Source organism: Heteronotia binoei, chromosome 14 (genome assembly GCF_032191835.1).
Source record: "Heteronotia binoei isolate CCM8104 ecotype False Entrance Well chromosome 14, APGP_CSIRO_Hbin_v1, whole genome shotgun sequence".
Classification (NCBI taxonomy): domain Eukaryota; kingdom Metazoa; phylum Chordata; class Lepidosauria; order Squamata; family Gekkonidae; genus Heteronotia; species Heteronotia binoei.
The window spans coordinates 928,230-942,639 of NC_083236.1; the positions used below are offsets into that span (position 1 = coordinate 928,230).

The 14,410-nt window shown below is 43.4% G+C and overlaps 2 protein-coding genes across 3 annotated transcripts in view; both read right to left on the reverse strand.

Moving 5' to 3' along the window:
• The window catches only part of NFX1 (nuclear transcription factor, X-box binding 1), a 441,461-nt gene that overhangs the window by 84,819 nt on the left and 342,232 nt on the right, over window positions 1-14,410 (reverse strand). The gene's annotated exons all lie outside the window — the stretch shown is intronic.
• The window catches only part of MARCHF6 (membrane associated ring-CH-type finger 6), a 158,088-nt gene that overhangs the window by 78,962 nt on the left and 64,716 nt on the right, over window positions 1-14,410 (reverse strand). For both annotated transcript variants that reach the window (XM_060254056.1, XM_060254055.1), the window contains exons 4-6: window positions 13,694-13,837; window positions 11,744-11,816; window positions 5,795-5,963 (exon numbers count right to left, since the gene is read on the reverse strand). In XM_060254056.1, the coding sequence (XP_060110039.1) occupies window positions 5,795-5,963; window positions 11,744-11,816; window positions 13,694-13,837 (386 nt within the window). The remainder of the gene's footprint in view (window positions 1-5,794; window positions 5,964-11,743; window positions 11,817-13,693; window positions 13,838-14,410) is intronic.

The following is a 14,410-nucleotide window of genomic DNA, read 5'->3' on the forward strand; positions in this document are numbered from 1 at the left end:
CCTGCTGTATGAATAAGTGCTGAAATGGAAAAGCACTAAACAGCCCAATTCAAGGAGACAGCACAAGAGAGCCATGAAAGTTGCAACACCAGTCTCTCAGGCTGGGAAACTGTAATCGTACAAGAGTTCATCCTGACAACACCTCAGGAGATGCTGCACTGTCACAGCTGATGTATCAATCTGTCAAGCACTCTGATTTCAGAGAGAAAAATGGCTATGGCCATAATTCATTTACAACCCTCTTTTCTCACATCCCTGTAGCCATCTGGCAGAGGTTGTTTACCTAGTGGAATTGTCTTGCTTTGTTTTAGTTCCAACACTCCCCCTAAATATCCCAGGCCTCTGTGGGTCTTATCTTGGTCCCGGGTTGGCGTTAGAAGGTTATGGCTAGGTAGAGAGAAATTACTGCTTTGCCCTTTGAACTCAGAATTCCAAACATGTCTGTTTGTATCTCTACAGCTGGCTGTAACCGTATTTTCTTTAGTCTTCTGAAAGACAATGTCTTATCTGCAACATGGAGTTTCAATAAAGAACTGACTTTGATTAAAAACAAAGGAATCTATTCCTGAACTACCTGTGCTTGACATTTTGAGAATCCAACTTAGTAAATATTTATCCGCCCAGCCACAATCCCCCATGCTGCCCCTGTGTTATTTCATAAGAAAAAGGACGGGGGGCTCTGGCTTTGCATGGACTTTTGCAGGATTAACGCCATTTCCTCCTCAAACGCCTACCCCATACCCCTCATAAAAGACCTTTTGAACACCATGGCGAGGGGAAAATATTTACTAAGCTGGATTTGAGAAATGCCTACTTTAGGGTCCACATATAGGAAGGGGACAAATGGAAAACGGTGTTCAATATGCCGATGGGTCAGTTTGAATACTTGGTGATGCCTTTTGGATTACAAGGGGCCCCAGAGGTGTTTATGAACTTCATCATAAGTGGACAGAGAAAGTGCTGAGAAAATTCCTGTATCAAGGGGTGGTGGTGTACCTGGATGACAACATAATTTATTCCAAAATCTCCCCTCTCAGACTGGTGAGGGAGGTTCTGGAAACGCTATAAGAGCACAAACTGTTTGCCAAACTGTCGAAGTGTGAGTTCCACAAAATGGAACTTGATTATCTGGGAAGGGTTTAGCCATGGACCCAGCGAAAATACAGGCGGTGCTGGATTGGGAGCCCCCCCAAAAACTCGTAGGCAACTCCAATCCTTCATCGGATTTGCGAATTTTTATAGGGGATTTATCCAGGGGTTTGCCAATATCATGCTACTGCTAACCGACCTGAAAATGAAGCGTCCTGGAGCAAAATGCACATGGACAAGCAAATGCCAGGACGCGTTCAATTGCTTAAAAAGACTGTTCACTACAGAACCAATATTAATTCACACCAATGAGCAAAAGGGTTTCGTGGTGCAATGCAACGCCAGTGACATCGCTGTGGGGGGAATTCTCATCCAACTAGACGAGGAGGGGGTCCTGAGACCTTGCACGTATATATCTAAAAAATTTTCCCCAGACCAACAGAACTGGTCGGTATGGAACATGGAAGCATTTGCGGTGAAATTTGCCTTAGAAACGTGGAGATCATGGCTAGAGGGGGCGAGAGTTGCCTTCGAGATTTGGACAGATCATAAAAATCTAGAAGCCCTGACAGGTCGAAGGAAATTAACCGAAAAGCAGATCCGGTGGGCTGGCTTCTTTTCCAAATTTGACTTCACACTAAAACACATTCCAGGAATGAAAAACTTTTTGGCAGATGCACTATCCCGCCTACCTCAGCATAACAGTCAAAAGGAAGCCGTCGTTGACTTTCTAATTTCCCCCTCCCACTGAGGGGAGGCAGTCATCACCCGATCGCAAAAGCTCCGGAAAGAGACTGCGAACCAATGGGAATCAAACTTAAATTGGAAGTGGACAGAGAAGGGGAGGAAAAAACCCCAGGAGTTGAACAAGGTGAAGGGGGGCTATGGTATAAAGACAATAAGTTGTATGTGAATTTTGGGGGAGGTGTTTGTGAGTTTTCTGCACTGTGCAGGGGGTTGAACTAGATGACCCTAGAGGTCCCTTCCAACTCTATGATTCTGTGTCCCAGAGAGCATGCGCCAAGAAGTACTACAGGCTTGCCACGACAGCAAAACAGCAGGGCACTTTGGCTACGTGAAAACTTTGCACTTAATTAATGGACAGTTCTGGTGGCCCTTCATGAAACAGGACATTTCAGAGTACGTGGCCTCCTGTCCGGTCTGCCTAATGGCAAAAAGGAGGAGGGGAAAACCACCAGGACTGCTCCAACCTTTAGAGTCTCCCGCAAGGCCCTGGTCGATGGTATCACTAGACTTTATAGTGGAATTACTCCCCTCGCAAGGGAAGACCATAATTCTTGTAGTAGTGGACACTTTCTCACAGCTAGCGCACTTTCTTTCAACACGTGGTCCGATTAGACTCGTTCCCAGAGAAGGTAATTAGCAACAGGGGCGTTCAGTTCATTGCCAACTTCTGGTGGGAGTTTTGCAAACTAGCAGGCATCGAACAAGGATTAAGTTCCGCCTACCACCCTCAGACTGACGGACAACGCGGTGCTAGAACAATACTTGAGATGCTTCATTAACCACCAGCAATCAAATTGGGTAGAACTGCTCCCCTTCGCGGAGTATGGATATAATAACAGTGTGCACAGCTCCACCAAACCACTTCTTTTTTGGTGGTAAATGGGTATGAGGGGAAATCCTTCCCTGCCTTACCGGAAGGGAAGGTACTGAACAGCCCCTCTTCATTTGAACAATGGTTGGGAAATTTGGGGAAGCATACAGGAAAACCTAGAAGCCGCTAAAGAGACTTACAAAAAACTTTATGACAAGTCACACTCTCCTGCCTGGGACTTCAAAGTGGGAGATACTGTGTTCCTGTCAACAAAAAACTTACCAATCACCCAAACTTCAAAGAAACTGGCATATAAGTTTTATATATAAGTTTTTATATAAGTTTTACACTCATTCCCGGACAAGGTCGTTAGTGACCGCGGGCCACAGTTTGTTGCCAACTTCTGGCGGGAGTTTTGCAAACTGGTGGGTATGGAGCAGGGGTTGAGTTCCGCCTCCCACCCCCTGACGGACGGACAGACGGAACGCGTGAACGCCCTTCTGGAGCAATATTTAAGGTGCTATGTAAATTACCAGCAAACAAATTGGGTTGAGTTGCTCCCCTTCGCTGAATATGGGTACAACAACAGCTTGCATAGTTCAACCAAAAGCTCTCCGTTTCAAATTGTCAATGGCTATGAAGCAAAGCCCTTTCCCTCGCTCCCCAGCAAGCAAGTGGCTTCCCCTCCCACCTCTTGTCAGCAATGGTGGGAGGGAATCAGGAAGGGCTGGTCAGTCATACAAGAAAACCTAGAGGCAGCCAAAAGAGACTATAAAGCCCACTTCGACAAAAAGCACTCCCCCAAGTGGGAGTTCAAAGTGGGAGAGACGGTGTTCCTTTCTACAAAGAACTTGCCTCTGCCCCAAGCTTGTAGGAAGTTGGCATACAAATATCTGGGCCCATTTAAAATAAAGCGAGTAATAAACAAGGTGACAGTAGAACTGGAGTTGCCTAAACTGTTTAGTAAAAGCCACCCTGTTTTCCATTGCAGTCTTCTTCGGAAAGATCCTGGAGTTACGTCATGGCACCCCCGCCCTCCAGAGCCCCAACCTATTCAAGTGCGGGGTCAGAGTCATCATGAGGTGCTGGAGGTGCTGGACGCCAAGCTGCAGAGGGGGGTCTTATATTATTTAGTACGATGGAAACACTTTCCCCCTAGTTGTGATGAATGGGTCAAGTCATCAGACCTACGGGCCCCCCTCCTTTTGAAAAGATTTGACCTACTGCCCCCAGACAAACCCTGAGCACGAGCTTAGGGGGGGCAGTATGTCAGCCAATGTAACCTTGCTGAATAAAATGTCTTGTAACATTACTGAATGAAATGCTTAACTGCACTGTAGCCATCTTTGAACTCTGTTACTAACCATGAGAAAGCGCCTCGCATACCAAAGTAGAAAATGCAGATTTTACCAATGCATACTGTGAACCTTCATTTCCCTTGATACTAACAAAGGCAGAAATTCCACCCTTTGAAGATAAGGTGCCTCCAGGGACGGCTCTGGACTGTCCCCGGAAGAATAGCAGTAACAATAGATAAGAAAACAAGACCGTGTGAATCTTTGCATCTCAGCTCAATAATGTTTTGGAATTGTGGCTTTGTAGGATTCCCTTTGATGTATTCCCATATAGCTATCTCCATAATGCCAAAGTGTATCAGTCTCAATTTCCTTGTGCTCAGATACCTATGGATTACAGAATAAAGCCTAACTTTGCAACAACTCAAGGTCTGGTTGATTCTGCGGTCACATCGTCTGACAATTGGTCCCTTCTGGATCAAACAGATTATAAATCAAGTGACTATAGAGCTGGAGTTACCTAAAATGTTTAGTAAGGTTCACCCTATTTTCCATTGCAGTTTACTCAAGAAGGACCCTGGGTCAACGCGTTGGCACCCTCGACAACCAGCCCTGGATCCGATCTCAGTAGTGAACCAGAACCATCACAAGGTGGAGGAAATCCTCAACTCTAAACTGAAACAGGGGGTGTTGCATTTTCTAATCCGCTGGAAACATTTCCTGAAATCGCATGATGAATGGGTTTCTCACTACAATGTAGAGGTCCCAGCCCTGATCAAGCAATTCTACGCTAAGTTTCCCAAAAAAACCCGGGGGAGGGCCTAAGGGGGGCAGTATGTCAAGCACTCTGATTTCAGAGAGAAAAATGGCTCTGAGTATCATTAATTTACAACCCCCCTTTTCTCACATCCCTGTAGCCATTTGGCAGAGGTTGTTTACCTAATAGAATTGTCTTGATTTGTTTTAGTACCAACGCTCCCCCTAAATATCCCAGGCCTCTGTGGATCTTAACTTGGTCACGGGTTGGCGTTAGAAGGCTATGGCTAGGTAGAGGAAAATTACTGCTTTGCCCTTTGAACTCAGAATTCCAAACATGTCTGTTTGTATCTATATAGCTGGCTGTAACCGTATTTTCTTTAGTCTTCTCAAAGACGTCTTATCCGCAATATGGAGTTTCAATAAAGAACTAACTTTGATTAAAAACAAAGGAGTCTATTCTTGAACTACCTGTGCTTAATAATAATAATAATAACTTTTATTTCTATCCCGCCCTCCCCGCCTAGGCGGCTCAGGGCGGCTAACAACAACTTACACGTTAACATAAATAATAAAACTTTGAATTTAACAATTAAAATTAAGCATATAAAAACCAGTCAGTTAAGTTAAAATACATATGCTTGACACAATCCCACAGAGTCCATGAAATCCTAAAATTGTAATCCTCTGCAGTTACTCTAGACTAAGCTACTGAAATCAACAGATGTTGAATGGAGAAATTCTGCATAGACCTGCAGAAGATACTAAAGGTGCAGTCCTAAAGAGATGGACACCCTTCCAAATCCCCTAAAGGCAATGCACTTAAAAGGATGCAGCTCCACTTGGGATTGTGCTATTAAATTGATAATGGTACAGAATAACACACAAATGTAGAACTGCTATTCATAGCAAACTTCTGGGTCAAATCCAAGTTGCATCCATAAGGCTATTGCCAGAACAAAGTTTTGCACCTTAATCTAACTGATTTCACAAACAGTTCCAAATCTTGGAGGGTGGGGGGAGAGAGAGTAACAGGTAACATTCAAAGCAAAACTCATACTGAAAGTCGGGACTGATTAGGTGAATGACACATTACCTCATTCTGTTGCCCGATGCCATTAATGGCTTGTTGTTGATTTTGTTCCAGCCACTGTGGTGCTCCTCCATGGACAATTTGTTCACGTAACCATACCAGGCTGATAAATGCACAGAGGGTGCATGTCACCACAAAACAACCTTGCAAACAGTCTGCCAGTAAATTCTCTCTGTTGAAGAGAGAGCCAACACATCATTTACAAGTGTCACTGCAAGTGTCTCCTTCTCCTGCAGCCCCATGCATTCCACAGCCTCCCTCATTTAAGTAAGGCCTGCAAGGAGCGCAAGATGGTGAACAGAGACGTAAGTTATCCAGAAACAGTGCCAAAGCTTTCAGCTATTTACAATTCAAGTGCTCTGATATGCCGTCTCCTAAGCTTCTTGCCAATTCTATTAAAAAATAACTGAACCTGGCTTTGACTGAATCAGATCCCCCCAGGCCCATCAAAGTCAGTCCTGTCTACTGGGACTGGCAGGGGCTCTCCAGGGTCTCAGGCAGAGAAAGGTCTTTCCCACCACCCACTGCTTGGTTCCCTTTTAACAGGAAATGCTTCTGGGAATGAACCTGGGAGATTCTGCAGACCAAGCAGAGACTCCTCCACTGAGCCACAGCCCCTCCCAATTGTTCACACATTTCCTTTTTTTTTTTAATTTTAATTTTAATTATTATTATATTAAATCCAAGCCAACACAAGGGGAACATAGGGAACACAGGGAAACCAAAAAACAGAAATACAAATCCAACATACAAGAGTACAACTGAGATCACTGAATGCATATAGCAAATGATTTACAAACACAATACGTAATATGCTAGGTATTAGGAATTAAGAGGAAGTCTACCATTTATTCTATTAGGCAAAAAAGAAATATTCCCAAAAAATTCCAAAACCAGGGTCCAAAGCAAATCATAATCTAGTCTTCAAAGAAAGGGTTATCCATTGTCTTACCCATTACGTATTGGTCCCATAACTTATCATACCACATTTCAATTATGGGAGTATGTGTGGGTTTCCAATTTTTAGCAATCGTCATACGAGCTATATCGCCAACATTGTTGAGATTAAAGATTTCTGATCTTTACTCACCAATTTATCAGGCCAGATATCAAAAGAAGTTTAAAATCCACTGGAATGGTTAGATTGAATATAAGTTTTATTTGCTCTACCACTTTATTCCAAAAGGTTGATACTGTGAGACATTCCCACCACATATGATATGGAAAGCCTTTATAGTTTTACAATTCCTCCAACAATCTGGACTTGAGACCCTAGAGATTTTACTCATTATGACAGGGTTTAAATACCAAAGTGAATATATTTTTAAACATTGGAGATGAATACCAATGCTTTTAGTCTTAATGGAAGGGGAGTTTCAGATTTTTTCCCAATCGTTTTCCTCTAGCCTTTGAGGTAGCATTAAGTTCCAACGTTTAATATAAAAGGATGGATATGAATGAAGAGAATCAATTAAATAATTATATATTTTAGAAAGCAAAGCTTTTTTACTAATGCCCTCATCTTTAAGCAAAACCTCAAATGGCGTCAATTCAGATCTAATGGTTTCTTTCTTCTGAAGAGAATATACCATATTCTGAATTAATATTGGCTCCTAATTTCTCTTCTACTTGTTCCTTAGTAATAATATTGTTTTATTTTTATTTATTTATTACTTTTTATTTATATCCCGCCCTCTCCGCAAGCGGACTCAGGGCGGCTTACAACATTATAAAAACAATTAATCCAATAAAACATATAAAACCATAATTTACATATCAACTTTAAAACCATTTTATAGCGCTATTTCAGTCCAGTATAGGTGGTATTGACTTCTTAACTATGATCAGACCCACCAATGTCCGGTGGCAGCCCTTTTTCAGTTAGACCACAAAAGCTTGTTTAAACAGTTCGGTCTTACAGGCCCTGCGGAACGCAGACAAATCCTGCAGGGCCCTTATAGCTTCTGGGAGGGTGTTCCAAAGTTCTGGCGCTGCCACCGAAAAAGCCCTGGATCTCGTTACAGATAGCCTGGCTTCTCTTGGGCCAGGGGCGGACAACAGATTTTTTGTCCCTGATCGCAGTGCTCTCTGGGGGATATATGGGGAAAGGCGGTCCCGTAGATAGGCAGGTCCCTGACCATAGAGGGCTTTAAAGGTTAATACCAACACCTTGAAGCGAACTCGGAATACAACAGGCAACCAGTGCAGCTCTCTCAGCATTGGCTGAATGTGCTCCCGTTGCGGCAGCCCCATTAGCAGCCGTGCCGCAGCGTTCTGCACTAGTTGTAGTCTCCCGGTTAGCATTGAGGGTAGCCCCATGTAGAGAGCATTACAGTGATCTATTCTTGAGGTGACCGTGGCATGGATTACCGTCGCTAAGTCGTTGCGCTCCAGGTAAGGGGCCAGCTGCCGCGCTTGCCGAAGATGAAAGAAGGCAGATCTAACAGTGGCTGCCACCTGAGCCTCCATTGTAAGGGAGGACTCAAGAAGCACGCTTAAGCTCTTGACCTTAGGGACCGGTATCAATGGTACCCCGTCAAGGGCCGGCAGCTGGATCTCTCTCCCTGGACCGCCCCGACCCAGGTAGAGAATCTCCGTCTTCGTCGGATTCAATTTCAGCCGACTCAGTCTGAGCCAAGAGGCCATGGCTTGTAACGCCAGGTCTAGATTTTCCAAGGTACAGTCAGACTGGCCACCCATCAATAGGTAGAGCTGGGTGTCATCCGCATATTGATGGCAACCCAGTCCGTACCTCCTGACAATCTAGGCAAGGGGGCGCATATAGATATTAAATAGCATCATATTGTACCCTTGAATCCACTCCTCAATTCTATCCAACCCCTTAATCCCCCACGGATAACTGGAATTAGTCTTAAAGAATTGTGGGAACCAATCTTGATTGAAAAAACTACCTACTAGAGAAGTACCAGCCACAGTCCACTTCCTTAGTTTATCCCATATTCTTAATGAATTTTCCAGGAAGGGATCTGCTGGTATAGAATATGATCTCCTCTGACGTTTAGACCAAAAAGTTCCTCTCAAAGAAAAGGGGAAAACATACTCTTGTTCAATACTAATCCAAGCTTCTACTGGATTTGTCCTAATCATTTTAACTGTTTGGGCAAGATTAGCTGCATAATAGTAAATTCTCAGATTAGGTACTGAAACCCGCCCCCTTCTTGATGGGTCTACACATTGTTGAAAATTTAATCATAGGCCTAGCCTTATTCCAAATAAAATTATTTAAGATTTGTTGACAGTTATTCAAAGTTTTTTCTGAAATTTCTATTGGAACAGCCTGGAAAAAATGTAAAAATTTAGGAAGAATAACACATTTGATACTCATGATTCTTTCATGCCAAGAAAGGTTGATTTTGTTCCATTTAACTAATAATGCTTGAACTTCCTTGCAACTCATCATAGTTGAATTTCATTAAAGCCTTAATTTCTGTTGGGATATTTATTCCTAAATATGACCACTTCTTATCCACCCATGAACGGGGAACTACATTTCTTAGCCTAGCTTCAGTATCAACTGACAGATTAATCGGATGCGGAATTGTTTTTTCGAGGTTGATTTTTAACCCAGACAAAAGACTAAATTGTTGTAAAATCTGATTGATAGCCTGTACCAACTTTATTGGGGAAGAAGTAAATCAGCAGCAAAGAGCACTATTTTATGGTTTTTAGAGCCTATTGAGACACCCTCAATATCTTGATTTCTTCTGATACTTTCTGCCAGGGATTCCATAGAGAAAGCAAAAATTAGTGGTGAGAGGGGACACCCTTGGCGTGCACCTCTTTCAAGTTAACAAGACTGAGAGTAATAATCATTAACTTCGATTTGAGCAGGATTGTTATACAAAGCACAGAGACCATTAAAAAAGTTCCCACCACAACCCATATTCTCAAAGACAGCCATAAAAAAATCCTTCTTCACAGAATTAAAAGCTTTAACCATATGGATTGAGATTAAGACTGCTTCCTGTTTGGTTACTGTACAATAATCCAAGATGTCCAAAGTTCTTCTAATATTCTCTGAAATATCCCTCCCAGGGATAAAACCAATCTGTTTGTTTAATACAAACAGATTGTATTAAATTACTGACAATCTGTTTCAATCTTTTAGCTAACACAGTGGTAAAAATCTTATAATCACAGTTAAGAAGGGCAATAGATCTATAATTACTTGGAGTAGAAACATTTTTTGTTTCTTTAGGAATCGGGACAATCACCGCCGATTCCCAGGAGGGAGGCAATAAGCCTTTCATAAAGATATTATTACACACTTGAGTTAAAGGTTTAACTAAAATAGATCTAAATCTTTTATAAAATTCAACGGGATAGCCGTCTAAACCAGGGCAGTGATTTTTAAGAGCTCTAATTGCATCATCAATCTCTTGTTCTAAAATTAAACCGTCCAATAAATCTCTATCCGAGGGTTTTAATTTAGGGACCAAGTCTTGGTCTTGAGAGCGGCCCTGTGGTGCAGAGTGGTAAAGCAGCAGTACTGCAGTACTGTGGTCTGAACTCTCTGCTTACGACCTGAGTTCAATTCCAGCAAAAGCTGGATTCAGGTAGCCGGCCCATGGTTGACTCAGCCTTCCATCCTTCCGAGGTCCATAAAATGAGTACCCAGCTTGCTGGGGGGAAAGTGTAAAAGATTGGGGAAGGTAATGGCAAACCACCCCATAAAAAGTCTGCCGTGAAAACGTTGTGAAAGCAGTCACCCCTGAGTCGGAAACGACTGGTGCTTGCACAGGGGACCTTTCCTTTTCCTTGGTCTTGAAGGAATTGCCTTATCTCTTTAGGATCCAGATTCATAGTAGCATATAACGTAGAATAAAATTCTGAAAAATGGCATCCACCTTTTGTTCCGAGGAGAAAAGTATATGACCCAACTTATCCCTAATATGTTTAATCCTTCTAGAATGTTTTTTCTCACTGACTTTCCAGGACAATAATTTAAGAGACTTTTGCCTTTTCTGCCAATATCGCTATTTAATATAAATCAGATCCTGTCTGCTTATGTTGTCTTTCTAAATTTTTAATTTTTTCCACAACTGAATCTCTCTCTCTCTCTCTCTCTCTCTGTCTCTGTCTGTCTCTCTCTGCCACTTGTGGCCCCCACCACTCTGTCAGAATTCCAAAGGTGCCCACAGGCTGGGATCCCTGAATTAGGAGGTTGCAAGAAGAAGAAGAAGATATTGGATTTATATCCCGCCCTCCACTCCGAAGAGTCTCAGAGCGGCTCACAATCTCCTTTACCTTCCTCCCCCACAACAGACACCCTGTGAGGTGGGTGGGGCTGGAGAGGGCTCTCACAGCAGCTGCCCTTTCAAGGACAACCTCTGCCAGGGCTATGGCTGACCCAAGGCCATGCTAGCAGGTGCAAGTGGAGGAGTGGGGAATCAAACCCGGTTCTCCCAGATAAGAGTCCGCTCACTTAACCACTACACCAAACTGAAATGCAATTAGAATTACATCAATACACAGATGTGATCAACGCCAAAGGAATGAGGTGCTTTTATCATCAAGTGGACCAAGGGGTTCCTGGCCAAGAGCAGAGGCAACCTCCGCAAGGGACTGACGGCCACCTCGAAGGCAACCAGAGCTGAAGTCCTATGTGCTTTGCTCAGATTTTTCAAAAATATATTTTTTTAATTTCAAAAAGAAAAAATTTAGATACTGTTCTACATACATATCAAAAAGCAGATATCATTTTAAGTAAGGTCTGCTGAAATAAGTCCATGGCACAAGCAGATGCACAAACACAGTTGCTTAGACAAAAAGTTGTCATGTTCGTGTGTATATGCAGTCACCACTTTTCTTGTTCCTCAGTGAAGGACATCAACTAGTTTTGTTTACCAAGTTTATGAGAAAGTGCAGCAGCAACCAATTAGATTTCAGAAGCACAGCAGAGAAATATTCTGAGAGAAAGCCAATACTTACGTGGACAGCATATCTAACGGCAGTGTCAGTAGTGAGCTCACAGAGCCAGTAAACAAGCACTTGTAGATACGGCCTAAAGAGCAAGGAAAGGAAACCTCAAAACTTCTGCTGATAAAAACCCAGGTTCTGAAAAAGAGTGTTCAGCAGTGTCTTCAGCATGGTCAATGAAGTTCACATGCATGTGGGGAGGGAGCGGAGGGATTCAGAAGAGCAAGGAGTGGGGGAGAGACTGTTTGTTCCGGCAGCAGGACCCCACACCTGGATAACATTTCAGTCTGTGCCAATCCTCTGCTCCCAGCTGCACTTTTAGTACACGAGGTTTTCAGTGCCAAAGCCTTCCAGATGAGGAAGGACGACCTATTTCTATACTGACTTCCCTGCTAGTTAAGCTGAACACTGAAAAGCCTGGTCTGTGCCTCTGCCCTTCTAAGCCAGAGGATGTTCAGCAGTTGCCCTTCATCTGCCTAACACTCCCCAGCTACTAAACAGTTTGCACTCAGGTGAAGACATTTTTATGCCCCAGATTTGGGTGGCAGGAGGAGTTAAATTTTGAGTGTTGGACTGCCTTTTTAAGATTAAGTTTGTTCAGGTTGGGAATGAAGCTGAGTTGTTATGCTGGGTTGTGTTCCTTCCTTCCTCCTCTCATATGTGGGGCATGACTGAAAACTTCCTGGTTTCAGACATCTTCAGCCTAACTCCAGCTTGTTAGGACATACAAGTGCAGAGACCCAGAAATATCAGAGGTGGCTCCTGCACCACAAACCTGGATTCTTTCTCGTATAGAATCCCAGTTTGTGGAGACAATATCTAAGTGCCCACATGTGAGCATCCCTACAAATTAACTAAATATTTCAGCAACAGGCAGCCTTTAGTTGTATCCCACACAGAAAGCTGCCTTGTGCTGCATCAAATCATTGATTTCACAAGGGCAGTCCTCCCTAGTCAGAATGGCAGCAGCTCTCCAGAGTCTCAAGCAGAGGACCTTTATGTCACCTCCTCTCTGCTCTTTTCACCTGGAAACAGCAAGACCTTTCCCTCTGGGGCGCCACCTACAACCACACAATCAAGAAGCCAAAAGAAGCTGGTACCCTTTGCACAGCCAGCAAATGCTCTACCCCTGGGCCACAGAGGATGAAACAAGGGCAAATTGAACACTTCAGCAGAGTGAGCCAAGGCTTTGGTTGTTCTGGACATCTGAAGAGTCATTAAGTTTTGGTTCCAATAAATAATCATATTTAAATCTTAATCATATAAAGAATCACATTTAAATACCTTATCTGTTTCATAATCATATTACTGAAACCATTTTTACCAGCACTCAATAAAAGACCACAAAACTGACCCAGACAATTCTTGAGCAACCAAAACAGAAATAGAGGCAAACTATTTGGGCAGTATATGCTTATACAATCCTTGCAGAACCTGTGAGAAGTGGCAGTACACTGAAGCCACTTAACCATCGCTTACTTTTTACTATCCAATGTTTTATTGCAGTCAATGAGATTCTAGACACATGTTCGAGAAATCCACCCTTGCCATTTTTAAGGCACAGCCCCCCCCCCCCGGCAAAAAAAAGACCCCGAACACTGTTGCCCGCGTCTAACAGGCAATACAGCCACTATCTGCAACTGAATTACCACTAAGCCAAAAGAAAAGCAAGCATAACTCAAGGGCCTACATGACCACCCCTGGCGTTAGCTTTACAAGTCCAGGTAAGGCCAGTAGCAATGATGCTTTTAATCCATTCACCACCCTGAGCCTGCTTCAGCAGGGAAGGCAGGATAGAAATAGAAATAAATAAATAAAATAACATCCTAGACTAGCCAAGCTGCTTCTTCCGCAGCAAGTGATCTTACCATGCTGATAATGGCTATCATCAGGGACAGGAAAACATGCTCCTTACTGTCCCCTTGCATTATAAACCAGATCAAAATGGAACGCAGTACTTACATGCTGTAAGGGGTACAACCCCCAACCACGCAAAGGCCACAAGCGTATAGTGAAACCAGTATCGTATTGCTGTGCCAATACTTGTAACCAGTCCAGCAAATATATCTTGGATTGGAAGCCGGGAAGGCATATCTGGAGAATAAACTAAGAAGAGGTGGAAACTATCACACAACCTGAAAGATTATAAATGGAACATTAATACACATAAGCTGGAGAATTTATATCTGAGAGAGAGGCCCAAGTTTTCCAAGATTCTAGACAGACACTTTACCTACTATACTATATGGAGTAGGTATCTGTGGGTTTCCTGCATTGTGCAGGGGATTGGACTAGATGACCCTGGAGGTCCCTTCCAACTCTATGATTCTACGATTCTTCTACGATTCTGCACTGTTCCCATGGTATTTCCTGCTGGGAAAAACAAGGCAGGCATGGGGGAAGGACAACGCACAGTGCCCTTGTTTTTCATTCCCACCTCAACTCTGCAATTCCAAATGGCTCTTCCAGACAATAAGGGCTGTAGCAGGCAGGCAGCTCTTGTGGTCACCCACCTGAGGGCTTCAGGAGCCCATGAAGCCTCCGTTTTTTGGTCAGTCTGCCCAAGGCAACCAAATGGCAAGAGTGGCCAGGGACCTGGCTGGCGAGCTGGACTGAGCTTGGCAGACCACAAGGCATGCATTGCCTTTCTCCATTTTATCCTCACTGCAACCCTTTGAG